The sequence below is a fragment of the Astatotilapia calliptera genome, chromosome 16, assembly GCF_964374335.1.
Source record: "Astatotilapia calliptera chromosome 16, fAstCal68.1, whole genome shotgun sequence".
Lineage (NCBI taxonomy): Eukaryota > Metazoa > Chordata > Actinopteri > Cichliformes > Cichlidae > Astatotilapia > Astatotilapia calliptera.
The window spans coordinates 10,851,055-10,878,533 of NC_137437.1; the positions used below are offsets into that span (position 1 = coordinate 10,851,055).

Consider the following 27,479-nt stretch of genomic DNA (forward strand, 5'->3'; position numbering starts at 1 on the left):
GTTTTTGTGGCCAAATTTACAGGTTTAAATACAACACTATGGAGTTAGCAGGAGGCTAGTCTGCCACATGTGTGGTGAATATTCACAGAGATGTGAGAGCAGAAAAAGTGTCTTGAACAGCAACTTGTAACCTGATCTGTTGGCTCGCAGAGAATATTAAAACACTGACCGTGTATAATATGAACAAGGACATCCACCGTTGTAACATAATATATATGACAGAGAATAAAGAAAAGTATGGGTCCCCTTTCAATTAAACAACTCAAGTGACTATTATTTATTATTGTTGTATTATTTAGTATGAAATCATAGAACGTAGACCAGAGTAGCAAAGGTGGTGAATCACAGGACTGAAGTTTCATCACTGGGGTTACAAGCACCCACCCTCTCTCTGGGTGACCCTGGCTGATTGCATTATCTACAGCAAATTGATTTAAAAGCTTTAGTTTATTGTGCCTCAGAAGGCAACTGCCATAAACAGTTAATAGTATGATAAACAAGCAGCATAGACAGCGACAGAGGTCACACACACACACACACACACACACACACACACACACACACACACACACACACACACACACACACACACACACACACACACACACACACACACACACAGAGAAAGAGAAAATGCAGAGCCAGCACACAGTTTCTCTCTGGAGCTCAAGCACTCCTGTTTCTAAACCGCATTAGCAGGAGAGTGTAATTCAATAAAGGTTAAATCCCCAGAGACTGCTCTGGAGAACAGAGATTCCATCAGAAAGGTGCCAGCATGCACAATGTGAATGAAGTCACAAAGAAATAAACATATTCTGCTATAAACTACAATGGTGGGTGAAGCTAGTTAAAGGTACACACTTTTTTTCCACTGAACACCTGGAATAGAAACACATGGACGTATGTGCATGTTTATCTAACCTAAATAAAAGCACAATCCATGTCCATGTTTGTACATTGCAATGCAGTCAAAAAGAACCCTAAAAGGTTATGTTATTTATGATCTTGATGAACATGACAGATTTACATATTGTTAACTCTTCTCTGTCAGAGAAGTGCTGACTCAGCTCTTATTACATTTTTAGCTTTTTGATTTTGGTTAAACTGGATCATCCAGTCTACAACAACAGAGAATGGCACCAAAATCCCATGTTGGAAAGGATTAAAGTTAGCAATCACTGATTCTTCTATTATTAATCCTTTATAAATAGTAATCCTGATTTCACATCATACATCGCTTCTCACTCCAGCAACAACTAAAAGGAGCAGGCTTTGTTTCTGGTCAGTCTGTGTAATGAGATAAGGAAAATCACTTCAAGCGAGGACAGCTACCTCTTTGGTAAGAGGCCGGTGTTGTGGATTTGGGTCAGGAGTTCAAACCCTGGGTGAAGATTAACAACATAAGCTGAGTGCTCTTGCATTTACAGCGGTCTAAATAGTTATAGAGAGTAAAAGTCTAATATTTGGACATGTGGACTGAGCAGTGCCCTGCAGCCCCAATGTTTGGGCTAAAGACTGCAAACTCAGCAAACAATCTTACCATCTTACACCGTACTGGACTAAAATGCAGACGAGAGTGAAGACTGCAATAACAAACTCTGAATGCATAAAAGTGACTATTCATCATTTCTTCCTCCTTCAGTTTCTAGCTTTTCTCCTGTATTTTTGAACTCTCTGCTTCAGTGTAGCACTGAGATCTCCATGGAAACAAGGTTTAGTTCAGTCAGCAGAGATGTGCAGACTTATGTGAAAGAAACGAAAGTGGGATGGATGCAGAAAACCTTGGTGAAAGCACAGAGTGGGTTATTTTCTATTGTTTGTGGCCACTGAGGGGAGGCTCTGACTGCAGTCTTCGTGCAGACTGACCACATGCAAAGTTATACTGAAAGAACAGAACAGTAAAAAGAAACCAATCTCACACAGATTGTCACATTTAAAGCGTAACTTTATGTACTGGCCATTAAGCTTGAGGCACTTTTTCCCCTACCCGAACATTATCATCAAATTCAGTCAGTAACAGCTCCACAGCTGTGAGTGGGTGTACACATCCCTAATGACATGATGTGAATATTAATGTGGTCTGAACATTATGAGTGAAACACTTGTTGGGTGTTATGCAGTCTGTGATTGCCTATTAAGGAAAAAATAGTGAAGATTATGTTGGGTAGTTGCTTAGTAGCTACTGTACACAGTTCACTTTACATGAGGGAACATAAATGGTGAGTTACGGTTAGGTAATCATGAAGTCACGAGGGGTTATTGAGTAACTTCTCTGTGTGAGGAGTTGCTACATGATGATGCATAAAAAAGTGTAACTAATTATGAATGCCTCAGTAATGAAGGACCAGAGTTAACCAGAAATACTTATGAACAACTTAGGATGTTTCATGGATTTAATAATTACATTTTCAAACTAACAATAATGCCAGTATCACTGGAACAGTATTTCCCAGTCAGTTCTCTATAACTAATCATTATCTGCTCGGGTTAAGATGTATTTAGGAATTATATTTACAACTAAATTTGATTATTCTAACTCCAAATTATAATGCAAGATATTTAAGGCCACTTTAGATACTAAGTGCCCCAAGAGTATTTTAAAAAATACTCCACTAATATTAAGATTGTAACGCTGCTGCTGTATTTTAGTGACTCTACTGTGAATCTGAAAAATAAAACTCATTCAGATGTGAATTAGTCTTTTATTGTGGCACAAGGTTTCATTACAACACTTGTGTTTTCTTTCAGCAGCATTTGCAGGAGCTTTTAGTTCCCAGTAAGGATCACACCGTCACATTTCATAAGCTGGTTTGCATTAAACAAATGCATAAAGATGTTACTGGTCTTAGCCATATTGCAGCAGCCCTGGAGCCACTGGCAGTTAGAAGTGTAATGCTGGTAGTCAGTCACCGTCACACATTTCAAAAGCTGCCATGTCGTTACAGTCAAGATAACTGTCACATCTAATGTGTGTAACATAGCAACAGCCCTAAAACATGTAATTACAACAGTCAAATCCATTGTAACAAAAACTTACCCATCTTTTTAACCTCCCCAAACTGGGCACTTGCAAAGATGATACTGTATATAGTTCTTACAAAGGGATCAACCTTCTGTAGATTTCAAAACCTTCTTTTTTTGTTCCAGGCCAAAAAAAGCTGGGTGTTAAAATTGACGTCTATAGGGCGTGTTCAGTTGGCTTCACTCTGTTAGCTGCAGAGGTTACTGCTTGTAAATCTTACACACTTATTTCATAACAATTTAAATAGAAATATATTTCAATAAATTATAGAACAGGTAAAGGTCCTCCAGACCCAAATAAGTTATTATGATGTTTTTAACTCTTCAAAGGCTTCGATGTGGTGCAGCAGAAAAAAAAAACCTCTTCTCAGGAAACACTCAATGCAAGCTGAAGTGTCATTATCCAGATGGTCTAATAGCCACAGCTTCAACTATGAAAGCATTACTGAATAAACTGTTCTTTCTTAGGAAGAAGATGATGTGTAGTTACATGGACAGCAGTGTCAAATAAAAGAAAGAAAAAAAACAAACACTATCCAAAATTCCAGCTCAGGTACTTTCATACATCCTTGTTTTGCTCTTAATATAACTGTAACTTGCTGATTTAACAAAACAAAACAAAAATAGTAAGAACTCTTAATTATATCCAAAAGTTGCAACTTAGTCAGATTAATATTACTGTTTGGTGTTTAGAGAAGATTACACTTTAAATCACTTGAAATGCCAACACACAGTTTTTTTTAAGCCACTAAAGGGGGGTAATCACACACACTGTTACGCCCACTCACATCCATTAAGGAGCTCAGTCGGTCACAGTCACAGTGAGGTTACAAAAGCTTCTGGTGAACACAATTACCCCAACCACACGCACACACACATGCACAGGAAGGCAAAATGAAGGCAATGTGGAAGAGTGCTTCTGTCATGGCTGTGTGAAGGCAGACAGGGATGGTGGACCCAAGAGCAGGACTCACGGAGGCAGACGTAAACTCAAAACACTCAGCTTTATTGCTGCATTGCATCGGAACAGAAAACTAACTGAACTGAGAATGCAAAACAAAGTGAACAGGCAGGCGAGCTAGCAAACGGAACACACAGTGTAAGATGAGGGACGACGCGATGACGAGCAGGGGAAGAGGTGAACAGGACTAAGGGGAAACAGCTGGGAGACGCGGCTGACACTGATTACACAGATGAGACAGAGGACCACACAAAACTGAAAACACTGACATAAGACACAGACCTTCAAAGTAAAGCAGGGAGCTCAACGCACACGCAGAGACACAGACTCGAAACTGACAGAACAGGAATAGAGGGAGTAACGAACCGAAAACTAACAAATGGCAAATCTTAACAAAAGACCAGAATAAACAAGAACATAAGATAATGTTAACAAACACAAAACACTGAGTCATTAGACTCAGGACCGTGACAGCTTCTATTTTAAACAATCACATTCTAGTTTTTCAATAGTCTACTATAAAACCAGCAGATAGTTTTATAATCTCTATGCTCACCTTTTGTCAGTTGCTTTATCATTTTGGACAAGCCAGAAGGAGAGGACATCATTTTCTCAATAAATCTAAAAACCAAGTAAATTGTGAGCCAGTGGTTTGATGTGTTGTTATTTTGATGACTAATCTACAGAGAACACTGTACTTGTTTTTATTCAGCTTCATTAATTAAGAAGAACTTTGTTCCTAAAATGAATCATTCAGATAGTGACCACTCACCACCTGGACGTATCAATGTCAGAAAACTTGTGTTAATTGCATCACTGTCTCAGATCCAACAGTCACCATCCAAAGCACCCAGAGGCTGCAAGGTAACATGGATCTGAGGACACAGTCTGAAAAAATGTGTCTGCATGTATCGTCTCTCTTATATAATTCTCTTTATTTATTTACTCAGCTTTCTCCTGTCTCCTCTCTGACGTATTGTTGGGGTCATTCTGAAGCAGTCATCTATAACAGATGTTTGATGGTTGTCACTGTCCTTAAATGCCAGCACTTCCTGACTCCAGGAGCCACTAAATAAATAGAATGAATCTATTTTACATTTACCGTCCTGAGAAATACTTTACAGCATCTTTATTTCCTGGCAACTACACAGTGCCTCCATCTGTCTGACTAGCCTAGTGACAGTATTGTTACAGTAGCATAGTTTGCAAAGCACATTGAGAGATTATGCGTCAGTATCTATACAGAACCTATACACAGCACATCTATTTCTAAGTATTTTCTGTCTTAATAAAGACAGAAAACATAAGGGGATGACGGTGAGCGATTGTGCTGATGCTATTTGGAGATTTTCAGTTAAACTAGCTGATTCATTATAGAAACTATTCAGTCCTTTCTCTCTACAGGCGAATGCATTAGTAAAGGTGCTACATAGATGATGTGCCTATAAAATAAAAAGCTTATGCCTGTAATAACGACAGATGGCTAGGAAGCTGTGCTTCAAGAACAATGAAAGGTTACACTCAATCCTTCTTATTAAAAGCAGAACATTCTTAAATTTTCTATTGAGAACCTGTTATATTTCCTCTTTGAAAAAAGGTTTTGGATCTAAAGTACTCGAGCTCTGAACAGACAGTGTGTTGTTGGGTGATACAGAGGTGTAAGAACCACACAAGCATTTAAGAAAGACCTTCTAAAGGCAAATCTCAAAATTTGGTAGCCATCTTGGAACGAATCTGGGCAAATATTTGGAGGTAACACATTTAATACCAATGTGCCAGCAGCACATAAAAACTGTATCTGATGAAAAGAGAAAAATGCTTTACAGTTTCATAAGTTTGCCCAAAACAGTTGTAAAAAGTATTTCCTACAAGTTATAATTCTACTATGTAAAGTTTTAAGACATTTTTCCTAAAAGGCTCAGTCCACTGTATGAAGCCTATGCTAACTCAAACTCTGATTCAGTAACCCAAGAAGACACTGTACTCTGGGGTTGAGCAGATGACCATATGCTACATGGTCACTATAGCAGCATGGGTTTGAGTCTGGCCCAAGGCCCTTTACAGTGTTTTTCTTCCTCTGTGCTCTGTCTCCTATTTGCTGCTGTCCAATGATGGTGAAAAGAACCTTAAAAAGCTGTGCTCTTATTTTGGTTGCTGTGTAGTTTAGTAGAAAGGAAAATAGTTCAGATCGGCTGATCTGTATGGCAGCCCACATCAACTATTGCCTTGGCTGATATTCTTCGTGTCAAAAAGGAAACTCATTATAGGTTGTGCTGCTCAAGCTGCTTTAACCTACAAGTCCTTCAAATCTGCAAGCCGCTTTGCAACCCAGCTCCAGCCCAGCTCCTCATTTCTTGCTGTTTGCGACTTAATCAGTGTCACACCTGTTGTCTTTGATGCCTGCTCTGATCTGCCTGCTGATTTCCTCTCTCCGGTTTCAAATATATCAATGTCACTGTCAAATAAATATACATATAAAATATATATATATAAATTATATTATATATAATTTATATAAATTATATATAATTAAGTCACACATGTGTTTTGGAGTGCTTTTCCCATTTAAGCCCCCACTTATCTTTAAATTTGCACACGGAAAATAAATCCAAAATTAATTCCACAGCACCTCCACAACTGTGAGCCCAAAAGTAACAACTTTAAGATACTCAAGAGATCTTTTGAAGTACAGCAAATCGTGTCCTAATTAGTTAGTTAAAAACCCACTGACTCTTTTTTACTATTCATGTAAAAACAGTAAAAAACAAAAAAACCCATAAACAACAGCCTTAACTGTGAGTTGGTGGCATCATTGAATCTGTTTGAAAAACACTTAATGCAAACAAAATGTATACACCAGAATGGAAGCACAACAACTACTCCATCCACTTCACTCATAGTAGTGTCAGCCTTGGAGCAAATGGTTGTGGTGATGTTAGTGAGGGAATCTGAAGATGTTTTGCAGGTGAATCATACACAGTTGCACACATTTCAATCTCAGGGCCAGCTCGAAGAAGCTGGCTAAACATTTTGCCATAGCGTTTTTGTCCTTGTTCTTTGATGCTGCCTGCTTCTATGTTGAAGTTTCTGAAATCTGAATCTTTTAAATTATTTATCTTGAGCGTAGAAAGCATATCACCACTTGCTTTCAACAGCTTCTGGCTTCTTGCATCCTCCTTCACCTTTGACTCACCTTGCATGCAAAACTTGAGCTCTTTGGCATCTGTGACTGTGCTGGCCGGCATCCTGTCAGGAACCTTCTTGCTCATGCGGTTATAGTTCCTCCTCTTCTTGGTCTCGCCCCACAGGTTGGAGCCGCCATGCATACTGGGAATGTTGAGCACAGCGATGCCTTCTAAGGACGTGTTGCTGAGGTCTAAAATGATCCCATCACACTGAGGAGGCAACAAAGGACGTAATCGGTTTAAAAACAGATGAAAAGATTTCATGGCATGCTTATGACAGACACGTAAGGACACAAAAGTCTAACTATTCAGCTTTGTTCTTCTGTATTTCATTTAAGCTGTAGAATGACTAACACCAGGGTATTTATTAATATGCAATGCAGCCTTATCCCAACAGCCATCCATAATGCATGGAGTTCATCTGTGCAGAGATATAGTAATGATGCTACAACTGGAAATATGCATTTGAAATGTTTTCAGTGTGTTTTACTGTCAAAAGGCCTTCTCCATACCTTTTCAATGTGCACAGTAATTATCAGGACATAGTCAGGCCCCTCCATATCCTAAAGACCTTATAGTACCTTATTACCCCAACAGAGCACTTGGCTCCCAGACTGCAGGCTGATTCATGGTTCCTAGACTGCCTCAAAGTAGAATGAGAGGCGGAGCCTTCAGCTTCTGCTGAGTTCCCTCTCCTGTGGATCTAGTTCCAAGTTTGGATTCAGGAGACAGACAACATCTCTACTTTTAAGATCAGACTTAAAACATTCTTTTTTAAAAAGCTTATAGTAAGAGTTGGATCAGGCAACTGCTGTTTCCTTCAGGCAATATGCCTTCAGCTTATTCAGCTCTGGCTCTCTTTCACAGTATTCCACAGTTTCTTCCTTTTAAAAGGGAGGTTTTTCTTCCCACTGTCATCAAGTGCTTGGTCATAGGGACATGTCTGAATTTTGGGGTTTCTGTACTGTGATATTTGAGATGACTGTTATTGTGAATTGCTACTATACATATGTATACTGATATATATATATGTACTGAATAAATCAATAACGTGTTTTATTTGAAACTTGTTAACATGTTAAGCTGATCTACACTGAGTTAAAAGGTCACAGATGCTTTAAATTGCCAGCCTCAGCGTGTAAAAGAATAAGAGAGTGATAAATAGAGTGGGTTGTTATGACTACGAGATTTATTCTGTCCTGATTCATCACGTGGACAGCGGCCAAGTGTACTGTTGTGTGATGTAACAATAAAACACAATAAGTTGGCCTACTGTCTATACATATTGAGAGGAATTAACTGATAGAAAGCCATTCCATTTGGCACTCCTGAGCCTCACGCTAATTTATGTATCTAACATCATCTAGATTCAGCAAATAATTCACCCTATGTCAACAACACATTGCTGTGACTCAGCAAGCACGGCTGAGCAGTGCTGAGTCAAAGCAGCCACACATGTTGGACTTCACTGTGTGCCTAAGGCATGCAAAGACAACACAGACGTGCTATCACCTAGCGTGTGAGTGTAAAACTGTGGAGCACATGTGGAACCTGATACAAGTGTACATACACACTGATGAGTGCAGAAACAACATAGCTGACTGCAAAACTCTTCACTCCTCTCATTATGAGTAACATTCACATCTTAAAAAGTTATAATCACCCTAAATGGCTTTACCAGTGAGTATGAGTGCATCTCTTTAAAGGTGACCTACTCTGTTCATCTCCAGCTCTATATTTTTATTCCTGGACTCTACTAAAGTAGCTATGCATGACTCACAGTTCAATTAACTATATTGATTGAAGTACTCCATTTAGTAATCATTTATGTATTTCTGTTGTAGGATACATAATATTCTACTACTTGTCTTTTACACTTTTGAATCAGTGGCAATGACATTGACCAAACAACCCAGCAAGTTTTATCCCAGTCTTTGGCTGTTTCCAAAATATGTCATCATAGACAGCTGTAGATCTGCAATTCAGTTCAATTCAATGTAATTTTATAGCTCCAAAATACAGCAACAGTTGCCTCAAAGTGCTTTATATTGTAAGGTAAAGATGCTACAATAATACAGGGAAAACAGAGAAAACCAACTGTGAGCAAGCGTTTTGGTGACAGCAGGATGGAAAAACTCCCTTTTAACATGATGAAACTTCTGGCTTAACCCTTTTCCGATTGAGGACCATGGCCACAGAGTTGGACATGCTGATTCTCGTTCCTGCTGCTTCACACCCAGCTATGAACTGTTCCAGTGTGAGCTGGAGGGCACCACCTAATGAAGCCATCAGAACCACATCATCTACATGAGCCAAGATTCTGAGACCGCTCAAGTGGAAGCCTTACATCATTAGGCAATGCCTAGAATTACTGTTGCTAGAAATTCTGAACAGAATCAGTGATAAAGGGCAGCATTGGTAGAGTCCAACACCCACCAGGAATAAGCCTGACTTATTGCTGCCTATACAGACCAAGCTTTTGCAATGGTTGTATAAGGATCGAATGGATTGTAGCAACGGACCATAGCACGGCTGGACTGCTCCGCTATACAGCCGCTCCCGTCGCCGGTGGAGCTCCACTACCACCCAGGCATCACTTTCCAGCCTCGCCAGAGATACATCCATCGCGGGTCCCGCAGGATTTTCCATAACTCCAATGAAACTAAATCGTTCTGGTCTGCTGCTCGCTGCCCTCGCAGGAACCCTGATCGGGCTGTCAACCATCGATCTCTAGCCCACCTGCCCAGGGCGCCCACCGCGATTAGCAAAAAAGAAGATACTCCACTCAACTTCGGTCTTCTAAACATTCGTTCATTGACAAGTAAGGGACCTCTCATCCAAGACCTCCTATCTGACCGTAAGTTTGACTTTTTCTGCTTAACTGAAACCTGGCAACAACCTGATGACTTTTCTCAGCTAAACGAATCTGCTCCTCTGGGGTTTGTTTACTTTTCTAAACCCCGCTGCTCAGGTCGTGGGGGTGGTCTCGCGATCCTTTTTTGCCAGCACTTGAAAGTCCTGCCAGTTAAGGTTGATACCTTTAGTTCTCTAGAGGTCCTTGCATGTGAGCTGACTGGACCCATTCCCACCATCATAGCTACTGTATACCGCCCTCCCAAACCTAACCCTGTCTTCCTCAGTGACTTTGCTAATCTACTAACCCATCTTTCATCTCTCTCCCCAAATGTGATCTTGGTGGGAGATTTCAACATTCATGTGGACAATAATGACCTTCTGCTCACCAGAGACTTTTCCTCCTGTCTCGAAGGCTCTGAATTTAAACAATTTATCGACTTTCCTACTCACTCTAAAGGACACACCCTGGACTTGGTCTGCTGTTCTGGTCTTACTCCCTCGAATCTTTCTGCTACTGAAATCCCCATAACTGACCACTTCCTCCTTTCATTTAATCTCACTCTCTGCTGCTCTTCTACCAAGCCAACCCGTCTCATCTCGTTCCGCAACATCAAGAACATTGATATGGACATTCTCACTACCAGTTTACGGACAATGTTCAGATTCCGGACTTCTATTCTACTCCTGATGATTTGTTGTTATATTATAATAATTGTCTACGCACTGTCTTTAATTCTCTGGCTCCTGTAAAAACCCACTCTGTTTCCTTCGCTCGCTCTGCTCCCTGGTTTACCTCTGACCTCCGAGCTCTGAAGGCCAAAGCTCGGCAGCTAGAGCGTAAATATAAGAAATCTGGTTTAACTATTGATTCAGAAATCTATAAATACCACCTACTTCAGTATAAAGACTCCATTAACAAGGCCAAACAAAGCTTCTACTCTGGTATTATCAGTTCTTATGAGAGTAATGCAAGGACTCTGTTTTCAGTTCTCAACAAACTAATTCAACCCCCCAATGCTTTACCACCGCACTTCTATTCCTCTGAAACCTGCAACTCCTTGATGCTGTTCTGGACTACAAAAATCAATAACATCCACCAGCAACTCAGATCAAATGCTGTGTCTACGCCCTCTCCAGAACCTTTTCTCCTTTTTGAGCCATTTTCCACTTTTCATCTTCCTGATTTATCTGATATTTCCGAGTTCATATGTAAATCAAAGCCTGCCACATGTCATCTTGACCCCATGCCCACGGGGCTTGTGAAATCCTGCCTCTCTTCTTTACTCCCACTCATTTCTGCTATCATTCACTCTTCTCTCACCACCGGTATCGTTCCTTCCTTATTGAAGACTGCTCTAGTCACTCCTATACTGAAAAAACCTTCTTTAGATCCTAACAACTTTAACAACCTCCGTCCGATTTCCAATCTACCCTTCATTTCTAAGATACTCGAAAAAGTGGTTGCAGCTCAACTTCATTTACACCTGGTTAATAATAACATCTACGAGAGATTTCAATCTGGTTTTCGCTCATGTCACAGTACCGAAACTGCTCTACTTAAAGTCACTAACGATCTTCTAATCGGAGCTGACTCTGGTCTTCTCACCATTCTCGTCCTTTTAGATCTGAGCTCAGCCTTTGACACCATTTCTCACTCTGTACTTCTAAGCAGACTTTCTTCTCTCAGCATCTCTGACACACCCCTCGCCTGGTTTCAATCATATCTCCTCGACCGTTCCCAGTTTATTCAACTAAGATCATTCCGCTCTTGTCTATTCCCTGTCACCTCTGGTGTACCCCAAGGCTCGGTTTTAGGCCCTCTTCTCTTTATAATATACATCCTCCCTCTAGGTACCATCTTCCGCAAATTTCAAATTCAAATTCAAATTCAAATTTTATTTGTCACGTACACAGTCATACACAGTACGATATGTAGTGAAATGCTTGGACAACTGCTCGTGACCTAAAGAAAACAAAAAAGGAAAAGGCTATGAATAAGATAGGAAATAAATATGAAAAATTAAAAAGGGTAAATTTAACTAGGAAGGAATAAAATATAAATTAAGGTTAAAAATGAAATAACTGTACAACACAAATTAGAATGAAGGGTAAATTTAACTGGGAGAATAAGATAAAATATATAAATTAAAGTTGAAAATAAAATAACTGTACAACAAAATACACAATATAGAACTATATAAGAATGTATGAAGAAATATAAATAAATATATACACAATAACAGCAGCGTGATTTAAGTGATGAAGTGAAAACAATGTCCAGAATGTCCAGTGTGTGTGTAAGAACTGTATGTGTGGGTCAGTACTGTGTGGTGGTGTGATTGAGAGACCGTATCGCCTGCGGGAAGAAGCTCCTCCTCAGTCTCTCTGTGTTGGTCTTCAGGGAGCGGAATCGCTTTCCTGACCTCAACAGAGAGAACAGTCTGTTGTTGGGATGGCTGAGGTCCTTCACGATCTTCCTGGCCTTGGTCCAGCACCGCCTGCTGTAGATTGAGTGCAGGTCAGGGAGCTCGGAGCGGATGGTGCGCTCAGCTGACCGCACAACCCTCTGTAGAGCTCGTCTGTCCTGCATGGTGCTGTTCCCGAACCAGGTTAAGATGTTTCCCGTCAGGATGCTCTCTATGGTGCAGGAGTAAAAGTTCCTGAGCACCTTGGAGGGCAGTTGGAAGTCTCTCAGGTGTCTGAGGTGGTAGAGACGCTGACGGGCCTTTTTCACCACGGTGTTGATGTGACAGGACCATGACAGGTCCTGCGTGATGTGAACTCCGAGGTATTTGAAGCTGTCCACTCTCTCCACTGGGCACTCGTTGATGACGGGGGTCTGGTAGTTCCTCTCCTGCTTAGTGCTGAAGTCCACTATCAGCTCCTTTGTCTTACTGACGTTTAGAAGGAGGTTGTTCCTCTGATCTTCAGTTTCACTGTTTTGCTGATGACACCCAGTTATATCTCTCTTGCAACCCTGATTCCTCCCTCCCACCTTCTTCCCTTACAGAATGTCTATCCGAGTTAAAATCCTGGTTTACCTCTAATTTTCTAAAGCTCAATGAGGATAAAACTGAGATCCTCCTTATTGGCACCAAATCCAACCTTTTGAAGGCAAACCATTTCTCACTCACCATCGATAACTCCACAGTTTTCCCCTCTCCTCAGGTTAAGAGCCTTGGTGTCATCCTAGACAGTTCACTGTCCTATAAATCTCACATCAATAATCTCACCCGTTCTGCCTTCCATCTACGTAACATGAACAGATTGCTTCCTTCTCTTTCCACCCAGTCTACGTCCATTCTTGTCCACAGTCTTGTTACCTCCCGTATTGACTACTGCAATTCTCTTTTGCATGGTCTCCCCCAAAAATCCCCCCATAAGCTTCAACTGGTTCAGAACTCTGCTGCTCGCATTATCACCAGAACCCCCTCCTACCAGCACATCACCCCTGTTCTTCAGGAACTTCCTTGGCTCCCTGTGAAATTCCAGATAATTTTCAAACTTCTTCTGCTCACCTTCAAGGCCATTCATAACCTCGCTCCTCCTTACCTTTCTGACCTGTTAACCACCACCTGTTCTGCCCGTTCACTTCGTTCTTCTTCTTCTACCCAGCTTACTGTACCTTCCTTCCGCCTCACCACCATGGGAAGCAGAGCTTTCAGCTGCTCTGCTCCCAGGCTGTGGAGTGGAACTCTCTGCCCCCAGACATAGACATTCCCGGGGAGGCTGAGGAGCGTGATGCCCCTATAGTTTGAGCACATCCTCCGGTACCCCTTCTAAAAGATGGGAACCACCACCTCAGTCTGCCAATCCAGAGGTACCATCCATGATCTCCAATCAAAATTATAGAGACTTGTCAACCAAGAAACCCTGCAACATCCAGAGCCTTCAGGAACTCAGGGTGAACTTCATCTACCCCAGGGGCCCTACCACCAAGTTTTAACTACTTCAGTGACCTCGCCAAAAGGTGATCGGCGAGTTGTCCCCCTCATCCCCGAGTTGTCCCCCTCATCCCCAGACTCTGCATCCTCTATGGAAGATGTACTACTGGGATTAAGAAAGTCCTCGAAGTTTTCCTTCCATCGCCTGACATCTTCAGTCAAAGTGAGCAGCGCTCCACCCACACTATACACAGTTCAGGTAGAGCACCGCTTTCCCCTCCTGAGTTCTAACAGTTTTCCAGAATCTCTTCAAGGGAGTCCGAAAGTCTTTTTCCATGGCCTCCCCGAATTCCTCCCACACCTGTGTTTTTGCTTCAGCCACTGTCTGAGCCATTTTTCACTTTGTGGACGGGTGGCTCTGCCAGTTGTCCCCAGCGCACTTTCACTATACATTTACGTGCCCCAGGTTAATCCAGCATCCTCCCCTGCCACCTCATCCAATTTACCATCAGTTGGTCATCAGTTGAAAGCTCAGCACCTCTATTCACATGTGTGTCTAGAAGATATAGCTGCAGAGGTGAATACATGATCACTAAACTGATCATCGACTTGTGGCCTAGGGTGTCCTGGTTCCACATGCACACCTGTGAAATGTGGCTTTATCTGTCCATTCTTGCCTTTGACTCTCCCTGCCTGTACATGTGTCTGCTGTTTACTCTACCCTGAGGGAATGCTCACATGTGAGAAGCTTCTACTGTGTGTTTACATGAAAGGCCTGCTTTGTAACTTGCACAGACAATCTCAGGAAGCACTTTGAGCGCTGGCTGCTGAAGGCTAAGGAGAAGAATATATTATGTGATCATTTCTGAGAGGCTACGGTACAAGAACAAGCTTTGAATGTGTTAAACAAATCTATTGTTTGGGTTTTTTCATCAAACTACCCACAGACTTGATGATTATGTTTTGAAGTCCTCGATGTGCAACTGTGCTGAATAATTCTGCTTTTAAACAGGAGCAGGGGGTATATAAAAAGTCATATTAAGCTTACATGAAAAAGGTCACGAGATCTACCAGCTCAGGTTTATTTGTTTCTCAGTTGGCTTGAATGTTTGATTAAATAACAGCTTGATATCCAGCTAGGACCACAGCTATAGGAAATTCTAACAAACACTCAGAGAGGAGATATATTTGACTTTTAAAAGAACATGTAGTACTGCAGTTACTGTTACAAGTTACAAGATTTGAGATTCATTTAACTGATTACGTTTTCAGTAGAAATGTATTGCCTTGAGGTCAGGGTGACCTGTATCATTTGTTATTGTGTAATAATCTCATCAGGGTACCAGCAGTCTCAACTACTCTCATTTGTTGTTCTACTGGAATGAATTCCTTTAATTATTGCTAAATGTTCCTGAATTTGCCCACCACATCTACCAATTTAAATGTCAAAGGCAAATTCATTGTCATCACATTGGTTGTGTTGCGATCCAACTGTGATATTGCCACAGCCCCGTCACCATTTATACCACTACTAAATCTTTTCAAGTTTTTGCAGCATTTCCTTTTTATAAGCTTTCAATTTCTTAGGTTCTGCAGCAATATATCACTGAAACAGTGGAAAAACCTGGACAACTATCTTTAACCCAGCCGCTGAAAAACTGAGAGGTGCACAATCAGCTGAAACACCAAAGGGCAGCTCATAGCAGTGGATGCTACAATGGCATCAATGACATTTTGTTCCTAAACCTAAACTAAACTGGACACTAGGAAACACAGGCTCAAAACATGACGAGAGAAACACAAGACAAAGATGCGACGACGAGCAGGGGATGACAGAGGACTAAAATACATGACGGGGTAATCAGGAAACAGGAGACAGAAGGGAAACACAGCTGGTACTAATTACACAGACGAGACGGGGAACAGAGGCTGAACACAGAGCAGGACTGTCAAAATAAAACAGGAAGTACATAACAGACCAGAGACCTAGACTAGACACTGAACAGAGGGAACGCTGAGTACAGGGACATGAGCGACATGAGACACGACTGACTGGGGAACAAGAAGGCAAACACGAAGACATAACTAAACCTACACTAAACATGGGGGCACCAGAACGAAACCTAAGAACTGGAATTAAGAGAGCAAAGAAGGACTAGAGCGTTGGAAATACAAAACAGAAACCATGATGAAATCACAGATTAATAATAATAATAAAACAAATCAAAACATTTGGTTACTGACCCAGGACTGTGACAGTGTTTTACAGATAGCTGTAGACACTCGCTAGCTATGTCCCAATTCATAGGCCGCATCCTTCGGAGGCTGCATTTGAAGGCCGATCACGTCACAGCCAGGCGATGAAGGATGTCCCAATTCGAAGGCTGCTTCAAATGCAGCCGACAAATGTGTCCTTCATTTCCCAGAATTTGAAGGATGGGTCGGGTATATCCTTCGTGGACCAACCTATCCCAGAATTCATAGCGCGGCCCAGCCAATTCCAGTTTCCAACAATGGCGGCAGCTAGTTGGTTTTAGTATTACTCTTATTACTCTTTTTGGGTCACAAAATAAACTTTTCACATATTTTCAGGCGAGAATGGTAAACTTTGTGTGTAAACTTCAAATATCTGCTCTATTTATTAAGACATCACATATTTGCAAAAGTGCTTTGATGTCTGTTACCGATAGCTCGATAGCTAACCGGGTGGTCAAGGCTCATTAGAGCCAGCGAGAATAGTGAACTCTCGGCACATCGTTTTCAGACCCCGTGCTGTCTTTCACTACTCAGGTTAAACATGATATATACGTCACTTAGATAACTTAAAAATGTTACTGTTTGGCTTTTTTCAATGTTTTATTTATTCCTAAGTAAATCGGTTTGACTGAGATTAAAGTTATAGTTTTCACACAGCTGAATGAATATCAAACTGAAAACTGATTAAACAGAAGTGTGAGATGGTCGAGAATTTACTCCAGTGTCCTGTTATATTTTAGATAGCAAGGAGCAGACGGCTGAGTTTATTAAACTCCACCGAGACAGTGGCGATGCAAATCTGAAGGCTAGACTGTCCCATTTCACAGCTTCCGGCCTTCTCGGTCTTCAAGGGACCTGACCCATGAAGACTGCGAAGGCCGGGTCCTCCGACGGATTCGGCCTATGAATTGGGACAAAACTACTGTTACAACTCTCCCCTGACTTCCTCCTTACATACTGATGATCTTCACTCCTCAGACTTTTGTTCCTGTTTCACTTCCTTAAGAATGGCTTGGTGATCAGCCAACTTTCCACTGAGACACTTTTCTGATGAAACTTCAGTGAACAGTAGATGGATCACCTGAAGGCCTAGATGCATTTCTCGGGTCGGCTGTCGGGTCTTTCTTTTGGTGTTGCTTAAGGACATAACTTTCATATTTCAGTTCATCTGCTGTAATTTTTTAAGCGTGACATTTCTTTCAGCCTCCACTTGTCCGGTTTCCTCAAATTGTTTAAGGACACAGTACACACTATGTTGAGATAGGCAGAGTTTTCAGCTAATAGCTATTTGGGACTCACCTTCTTGGTGCATAAAAATGAAAACTATTTTATGCCTATTAAACTGTTACCTTTCATATTTTTCAAAGATTGAACTAAAGAATTGGGAACAAATGTGCTAAGTTATTCTTTGAGTTATGTGTCTTTCTATTGTTGAATGATTCTTAGGTCAGTGTTAAAAGGCTTAACAAATCATCAAACAAACAAAAAAATCAGGTACAAGAAAAGAAAATGAGTGACAAAACAGTCAATGTCAAAAGAAACACTTCTGAAAGACCTCTACAAACCCCACAGAAATTTGAAATTTGCTCAAGACCACTTAAAAAATTACAAGAAAGTCTAGGAAGCAAAATATAAAGAAATGAGGGGTGGCTCAAATGTTTAGCACAATACTCTAGATAGTGGAATGACGTTTGATCTCAATATCTCATAACATGATGTAAACATGAGGTGTTTTTGAGTTGTGGAGGGAGGCAGTGGAATGTGAACCTTGTGGGCTACAGAGCTCGTTTGCATTTCTCGTCAGTGCCTTCTGATAAGGTATGTTTCTCATGTGTTTTCTCAGAGTCTTGCTGTGCTTTAAGCACCCAGGTGACAGATTATTCAGCGCTGTATGACAGAATGAGGCAATCAGTGACTTTATGGAGCATTAATCTGATGATGTGCTATGAATAGCCTGCCTCATTAATACGAGCAAACTACTTTGTTGTAAACTTCTGACACACTTTTTTTCTTTTTTGGAAAAACATTAAGTATCAGCTCTATAAAGAGTTCCACAGAAAGCCAAAGTTGTTGGTATCTATTGTAACAGGATGTTTCATATTTATCTTTTTTGATGCATCAAATATAGCATGTCTTCAGTATTTAAAAACAATATTCCAGTGTTTTTGTCATCTAACCAGCCAGTCACTTTCAGCCATTACTCATCAATTCTGCATCAGAGATAGCAGCTTTGATAAGACTGTGACTCACCTCCACTTCTATGCATTCGTTTAGTTTCTTGCAGGTGGCTGAAATGGTCTCAGTGGTGCCAAACTCAAAGTACCACAGCTTGTTCTTCATTCTGAGGAGTCAGAGGGGACACAGAGGACAGACATTTTCTTTTGGCAAACATATCAGATAATACTCCCACTTCATAAGTACTGTGTTTTGAGCCTACAGCACGATTTGTTCGGGTGCAGTGGACACATATTGAAGCTGTCTGCTGCCTTGAGTCATCTCACATTTTCTGACAGTTCAGGACAGCTTGTGGTCATGTGACCTTAGAGTTCAAAACTCCATCAATGCACCCTGAAGCTAGAATGGGGACAGTAGCATTGCCAGCATTTAATGCACAGAAAGTTGACCCCGCCATCTGTCAAACAGGCGTTCTGCTGTTCTCATCGAAACCATCCTGTGAGCTGCAACGTGAGCGTTGCCTCCGGAGGGGACATGGGGTGAAACATTGCTGGTGGTGGCTATAGTATCAGGGCAACCATTACTGTGATTCACAACATTCAAAGCAAACCTGACTGGGCCTGACTGAGCAAAGGTTCATTTCTGCCCTGCAGACGGATTTGTCAGAGGTGACCTGATGGATTTATTTATGTTCATATCTTCGTGTCATTCATTGCTGTTCTGTGACTGCATAGTGGCTGAATGATATGGTTTTCAGTCAAGGTGAAATATCTGCTTGATCAGTCTGGAAAGATGACCTCAAGTGCCCTTCACTGGTCCACAGGCAAAAACATCCTAATTTCATTCATTATTTCCTCTGGGGGTTTAATATGATCTGGTTACAAGGTGTGCTGTACAGGCGAGTCTGGTTCACCTTGCATAACATACCGTGAAATTAAAGGTAGCAAGAAGTTAGTTGCCTTCGTGATCACTGGGCAGTGTGGATCTTCTTCATACATGCTGTAGACGATCCACAGTATTACGGCACTAAATAGTCTGAAGAACTTTCAACCCTGTGAGTTCTAACAGTGTATTTATACTACTGAGTTAAATCTACAACATAGGTCTGTGCTAAACCCCAACCCCCCTGAAACCCTATACTGTTACCTAACATGCACTTCCCTAGAAATGTAACTACACATTGTGTCGACACAGCCCACAACTATTACGATTGGCCTGTTTAGTACTGTTGATTACTCCTGTACATTTGTAGATACTTTGTCTCTGCAGTTTTTCAATGGATTAGTGACAGAAGAATATATAATATAAGGATTCACAGATGTCAGCAAATTTCTGCAGGGAGATTGTCAAAACTATTGGAGTTGACCTGAGGGACTTTGCAAAGAGATGGAACAACTATGGTTGCCTCTGAAATAAAAATAAAGAAATTAACAGCAACAAAGAGTAGAGACCCGAGAAGGGAAAAGTCTCAGCATTTTATTTGTTTCTATCATGGCTGGTACTGTATATAAAACATATACACCGGGATACCACCACAAGCATAAATGCTGGCAACAGCATCAAACACACACACAAGTTATATTTTAGCTCAGCTGAGATTCATGGCAGGAGTCTAAATCAGCAACCAGTCATCTGTGTTGACACTAAACCTACGCCATTAGAATACGTCATTTTGTTCTTTTTAAATTGTTCTTCATACTCAGGTGACCAACAAAAAATAATAATTCTGACAAACACAATCCCCCCCGCCAAAAAAAAGTGGGGATACTGTTAAGGATTGGGGCCTATCACTGGTCATGACTTGTCACGATCACTACGCGTGAAGTACTAAACAAGGGGTTCCTAGAGCTTCTAGCTTTAACATAGATGGAAGATAAAGGATGACCCTGCATATTTATGCAATCACTAAAAGTGGTGCATGTTTAATGAAATCACAGTAGGTACACTGGTATGTGGAAATATTGCTTATACTAATAACATAGTTATTGACGCAACAGCGTTGTATAATGGAGGTATGACAGCACCAAGGTTAGGTGCAATCCTAGCCCAACAAAATAGGACATTTCAAGCAGAAGCTCTTTAGAAAAGTCTCAAAGTTTAACAGACCAAAATAAGAGACAGAACAATACTGAACAGACTTCAGACACAGCATTAAAATCTGTAATTACTCTTCATGTTCTTTAAAAGGTAGCACGATTGTCTTCAGCTGATACACTTGTTCACATGTTTTTCTTGCTGCTAATTGTCTTTCTGTGTCTCGCTCTTTCTCTTTCACCTTAATTCCTCCCCAGAAACCTCTGCTGCTGTCAAATCAGGGGATTATGAGCATATTTGAGATCACAATTAGGAACAGTTGTGATTCTCAACGAGGCGAGCTGCCTAACCTCATTAAGCTGCTTCCACTTGAGACAGCCTGTAAAAAAATGCAATTAACTCATGTCCCCCTCCCCCCTTATGGACAGCGAGTGCAACAGGGAGGCAGACTACTTCCTTAAGCCTTTCCACCATTATTCCCATGTTTCTGCACTAAACCTAATGCAAAACTACAACAAAGGGGATCGTAAATAGTCTAAAAAGTCTAACACTTTAATCTCTCATTATTAGTCTCCAGTTCAGCGTGTGCTGAGCCCTCAGTTGGCTTTCACAGCGTACTTGCAAAAAAGAGAAGTACTTATTAATTCTATTCAACTTTAACAAGTACTGTCTGGTTTTTAAGATGACACATCTCCTTCAGAGAAACCAAAAGATTCAAAGAGAGTGTGGCGAACAGAGATTGGTGGTGTAGTAAGGTACAAGGTGAAACTGTGCTGTTATGAAAACACAGTTCAGGTGCTTCACTACTTCAGTACTGCTCGGGGGCTCCAAAACCCTCACCAGTATACTGTGCCTTGGAGTTTCTTGCCCTTCCTGTCAGATAAGCATCTCTTTAAATCACTAATATGAAAAATGACTTTATGACCCCACCACGTCTTTTCAATCCCTCCTCCTCTCTCATACCGGTTGTGAAATCAGAAGGATACGAGGTCAGGGAGTAAAACTAATTAGCAGAGAATGTGTCCTGACTTTGAAAATCAGTGCAGACAAAGCCCAGTGCAGTCAGTGGTATACAGACATATAGATACTCCAATTTCTATATAAAATGGAGTATCTATATACTAAATTGGTTTTCTGCAAGCAGAAATTAAACCCTGTTGGTCTTAAACAGTGTGAAAAATAGAATAGAATAGGCCTTTATTATCATTGTATATGTCTGAACAGAGAAAATGCAAAACAATGGAAAGACAATACTCGAGCTTGATAAAGTAAAGAACTGGGGCCTGTTCTTCGTACCTCGCTAAGTAAGTTAGCTGGATTAGATTGTTGACGATTTCGCGTGATCTTTGATCGTTCGGTTCCCCGAAGCTCATCCGGGACTTGCTGTCATAGCAACAGAGCTATTTGGGAAGCCTGTCGCAGCCATGTCCTGTCCGTATACGCGACCAACCCATTGCGGAAGGTGCAAGATTGATAAGGAGAGTCCTCAGAATATAGTGTCATATGATAGATCTACCCTACCGCCTACTGGTGTTGGCCAGAGGGGCCGATGGCGCGATATGGCAGCCTGGCTACAACCGTAGCTGCCTCCACCAGTGTGTGAATGTGGGAGTGAATGAATAGTGGTATCGTAAAGCGCTTTGGGTGCCTTGGAAAGCGCTATATAAATCCAATCCATTATTATTATTATTATTAAATTACCTACGAGTTTGATTTGTCAGCAACTTTCTGCCAGCCCTCTCTCCTTGCTTTTGCAGCCTTTGCAGTTTTCTCTTGCGTTTTAATTAAACTCTGAAACTCCTGAAATCCCTCACTCATGAGTTCTTGCTCTGCTGCCGGAAAATACCGAGCACGCCCCTTCGACATTTTCGTCGACCAATCAGCGGGTTGCCGATCAATGTTTCTACTATCGATGCGTAGCCCCTTTTACGACACCCAGTGATGTCACATTCCTGCGTCCAGCTGTACTAATCGTCAACAGCAGGTGTGTTCGGGGAACCGGATTAGCGAGCTCACGGTTAGCGCAATGGTTTGGTCTTGGATGTGTCATTTGATCTTGGATGTAGTAAGCGACGTACGAAGAACAGGCCCCTGAAGGCTAACACAATGCTGGCTGCAGTGTTTTTAGACAGCTGGTAAGAAGTTGCTGATATCTGATCTCTGATAATCCAATCAGGCGATCGGTGACCTAAAGCTTCATTGACGCATTCTTTTAGCTCGACAAAGCAGCTTATGAAGAGAGCTAATTATAGCTACATATACAAGCATATCAGGTGAGAAAATAGGTATATTTTTGGTGAGATATACACTTACACTCATCATGGACATGAATGTCAAGTCAAGTGGCTTTTATTGTCATTTCAACCATGTACAGTGTGAAACGAGACACCGTTCCTCTGAGACCCTGGTGCTACATATGACATATAACAGACAAACACAGGACTACGTAAAGTGCAATGTGCAAAGAATGCAAAAAACCCCAAAACAAGACAAGACAGTGCAACACTAGACAGAACAGGACGATACAGACACAAGACAGTGCAATGGAAATGTGCAAAATACTGAGTATTATGCAAAAAGTAACTTGTCATGTTTCTCATCATTTCTTTGAACCTTTCTTTTTCAACAGTGCATTGATTTTACAATACACATTTTTAATAACCTTAGAAATGTATTTCTTTTCATCAGAGAGTGACAGTTTGCATCTTCTTCCAGACCGTGGTCAGGTGATGACACATTCGAATAACTTGTACTTACATACAATTAATGATGAACTTATACTGTTGGAATCTGCAACTGTTTAGAAATGTCTCCAACTTGTGTTCTCCTTCTTAGATTTTCACTTGGACTTTCCGGTTGTTCAGACTGTTGCTCAATCTAAGTGGTGCTCTCAAACAGAAACTGAAACTACCAGTTGGAGCCAATCATGATCACTAACAAGAGGTTAACAGGTCTTGGCCTCATCAAATTAAAAGACACTGAGAACCCTCAGCACCACTTATTAAATGATTTAAGTGAGTGTATCTATCTGTTTGAGTCTACATACTTTTAAACCTATGTGGATTAGAGAAAGTCAAAAATAAATTCAAACTAGTGCACTCAATAAAAACGTATTCTGTACAGTCATTCCAACCTCAAAAAAAATCATTAAAATCCAGATATTACAACAAGTGCATGTAAACTACTCACCATAATATAGCAACAGTATTATTTAGACTTAGAAGAATGTCTTGTGTTGTATTATAAAACACACAGTTACTAAAAGGACTCTTACTATCACTGAAGTTAATTTAATATAGTGAAAAGAGAAGGTGGAAAAAGATCATATCAGTGAACATTTGTATCGATGTGGTTTTTAAAAAGAGAAAAACTTCCCCAGTGTGTTGTGAACCTTTGCTTGCGTACATGTATATCCTTGTCTGCACAACAGGAAGAGAGTGGATTTTCCCTCTGAACCAGGGAAAAAAAGAGGGGAGAGTGTAATAATAACTCAAAATAATTCAAAATTCACAAGTGGCGCATAAAAGGTTGGTAATTTGGAAGAAACAGGACAGATGGGAGCTTATTAGAGATGATAATATCATTCTGAATTGAAAGGATAAATCAAAGTGTTGCTCAGCAGCTGAAAGGGATCCTTTCTGCTTTTCCTTATTTCCCGTCGTATATTTTGAACTGTGAATCATGCAAAGCTACTCCAGTGCGGTCCAAAAATAAATACATGAAGCTGAAAATGAGGAGAATTGGTGAAGTAGTATGCTTTTTTTGACTAAAGTGCAGCTAATAATGAGACTCTTTCTAAAATACATCAGAAACATATGCAAGCTTTCCCTAGTCCAGTTTCTGTATATTAATGTGCACGTTTGCACATTAAATATATTCATAATTTACTGGTGGTCATAATGCTTAACATGGTTATAATAATGTATATAATTTAGATACTATTGTTTCATCTCAAACTGTGAGGTAATTCTGAGGCTTTTTTCCCAATAAGAATAAAACATAACATTAACTGCTGAGCTGGTATTATTCAAAGAGGCCATAATGACAGTCAGCTAATACCAACTATACAGTGGTTTTGAAAGAAAGATGATTTATACTAATCCCTGAGATTTCCTTTCTGGATCTACACTGGCCAGATGTTCAAACTGGTAAAGCGCACAACCTTTGTGATCTTCTCATCATCAGAGGCGGGGGGGAGGGGGGGGGGGATTTCTGTATGAGATTCTCCGTCTCATGCAGACTTTCATTTCAAAAAGCCCTCAGCCCCCCAGGGCTAATGCCTCACATAATAAAGCCTGAACCATGACATAACTCTTAATACTAATACTTTTTGTTAAAGGAATGTTAATTGAACTTTATGACATTAACTATGTCACATCAAATCAGTGATTTTTTCCCCCTTTTTAAAGGTGTCACTGGAGCAAAACATTCCCAAAATTTACTGATGCCAGCTGTGCACCTGCGTAAATGAATGCCAAGCCAGGCAAAAACAGTTTCTGCAGTTCTATCGGGCTTGCGAGTCAATATCTAGTAGGACCACATTTATTCTTTGACTTAGCCTGAAATCTTGTTGGCAAGCTTTCTTGTAATTCACTAAATAGTACACAGAAATAGTTCTCCAGGCTGCTTGAAGGATATTCTACAGTTCTTATTTTTCTTCACTGTCAAGATGAATCTGCGCTATTTCAAAAACGTTGACGTCTGGGCTCTGGGCAGAGTAATCCATCACTGATAGTGTTCCATTTGTGTTTTTCTATTCAGGTATGACTGCGACTGAGAGTTTCTTATCATGCTGAAAGTCTTTTCCATTCAGATATATTTCAAGATGTCTGTACTTGTCTGCATTCATAATTCCATCAGTTTGACAGGATCTCCAACACAGCTGACTGCAGCCCTAAACCATGACATGATGACAGAGCCTTCACCATGCTTTACAGGCTGCAGACATTCACTGTTGTACCTCTCTGCCGGCCTCATCTGTGCACACTGACAACAGTTTAAACCGAAAATGTGAAATTTCTGCCATGCCTATAATAATTTGGCATGCTTCAGCCTTTTCTCCCTGTTTCAGCCACCCTTCCACTGACACCGTTTCTGATCAGGCAACTGAATCAGCTTTAGCTTTTCTCTGTTATAATCAGTGTTGGTCAAGTTACTTGAAAAAAGTAATCAGTAACTAATTACTGATTACTTCCCCAAAAAAGCAATCCCGTTACTTTACTGATTACTTATTTTCAAAAGTAATTAATTACTTAGTTACTTAGTTACTTTTTAAAAACACGATTTACAACCTGAAGAGGTGATAAAGCGATAGATCTTTCAGCCCAATTCTATTTTTTCTGCATAATCCATCATACAAAATGTAATCAAATGGAGAGGTCCCTTTTTAAAACTTGTTTTATTAGTTTTAATCTTTTAACTTTATGCATCAAGCAAAAATTTTATTATATGCAACATTCACTGACTTGAATAAATTAGTTTAACATTTAAACCTATTTTCTGCACATTCCAGCACATAAATTTTTTTTTTTTGTGTTTACACTCAGTCTTTCAAATAGATGCAAGTAAAACACAGCAGAACATAAATAAAGTCAAAGACTCAGCGGTCCTGTTGCTCTATTTTCACCTGTAAAGCAGGAGCAGGGTAGGCGGAGGTTTACCCTGGTGCAGGTGTGCCGCAGCGGTCAGTGGAAGGATACGGCAGTTTCTCTGTGAATTTCCCATTACGTGGTAGCGCACTCGGTGTGCATGGGAAGTTTTCTTCCCATGCACAATGGACACTAATGTTTTTGTCACTTTTTATGGAATCAAACTTAAAGTAAGGTCAGTACTTCCACGCTTTAAACTCTGCATGCTCATACTCTCTCCAGTACTCGATATATGATCCACTGTTGATCTGCACACAGCTGTTGTCACAAACGTCGCACTTGCTTATGTCACTGTCATGAGACATTCTCGCAAAAAAAATCACGGTTTTAGTAACGCAGTAACGCAGCGTTCCTACGGGAAAGTAAAGGTAATCTAATTAACGTTTTTGCAATAGTAATCCCTTACTTTACTCGTTACTCGAAAAAAGTAATCGGATTACAGTAACGCGTTACTGCCCATCTCTGGTTATAATCTTACAATATTTTGTCGAGCAAAATTTTAAACATTTGGATTATGACTAGAACTAAATGACAATTTATTCAAAAGACAATGACTAAAACTCTAGATTTGCTGCAAATTTACCACTGCTTTTTATGGAACCAGTTCAAAATCAGCTCTGAACAAGTCTGCCTTAGTCACAAAAGGGGAGCACACATATAACTGATCTGAGGGGTCCACACGAATAAATATGAAAACGGCGTATACGTCTGAAAACGCTCCGCGTCCACACTATCGTTTTCATTCGTTTTCACAGACTCGTTCATTTACATTGAACGCTTACGTTCCAGTACTGCGAATGCGTGAAACGCAAGACGATTCGACCTGCCTCATTTTCGTCTGCCGTTTATTCACTTTCCGACTCTTTGAAACATCGCGACAAAATGTTGAGGAAAACTTTTTTAAATGGACTAACAATGAGTTGGAGTTGTTGCTGCGAGTAACACAAAAGTACAAAGTTGCAAAAGCGAGTGAGAAATAAAGAATTTGAAGAAAAGCTATCTGGAGCAGGTACACACTGATATTAATCGTTAATAGGGCTGTCAGAACTGAGAGCAAACAAAACAACTGCTGTATAATGCCCTCCACTCTCTTAGTTTAATTGGTCACATGACTGAATCCCATGATAAAATGTTTCATTGTTTTCGAAAATGCTCCGGGTTCGCTGTCCACACTGCGACGCGAAAACGTCGTTTTCAAATGTATCCGCTTTGGAGAGTGTTTTCACAATGCTCCGTGTTCCTTGAGCGAACACGCCGTCTCAGTGTGGACGGGAGGCCAAAACGGAGAGAAAAGGATGCGTTTTCAAATGAAAATGTAACAGTGTGGACATGGCCTGAGTAAGAGCAGTTAGGATAGATGATTTATACTGCTTAAGTATTTTAAAAAAAATTCTTAACATATTATTTCCTCTCCTCCCTGAAAATGTTCCAGAATGGATAACACACATTTTTGCACACA

General features: G+C 40.6%; 1 protein-coding gene across 2 annotated transcripts in view; it reads right to left on the reverse strand.

The window, feature by feature from the left end:
• dgkg (diacylglycerol kinase, gamma) overlaps window positions 1-27,479 on the reverse strand; it is a 162,842-nt gene that overhangs the window by 23,431 nt on the left and 111,932 nt on the right. For both annotated transcript variants that reach the window (XM_080291182.1, XM_026145635.2), the window contains 2 exons: window positions 18,414-18,504; window positions 7,176-7,377 (listed from right to left, as the gene is read on the reverse strand). In XM_080291182.1, coding sequence (XP_080147308.1) covers window positions 7,176-7,377; window positions 18,414-18,504 — 293 coding nt within the window. The remainder of the gene's footprint in view (window positions 1-7,175; window positions 7,378-18,413; window positions 18,505-27,479) is intronic.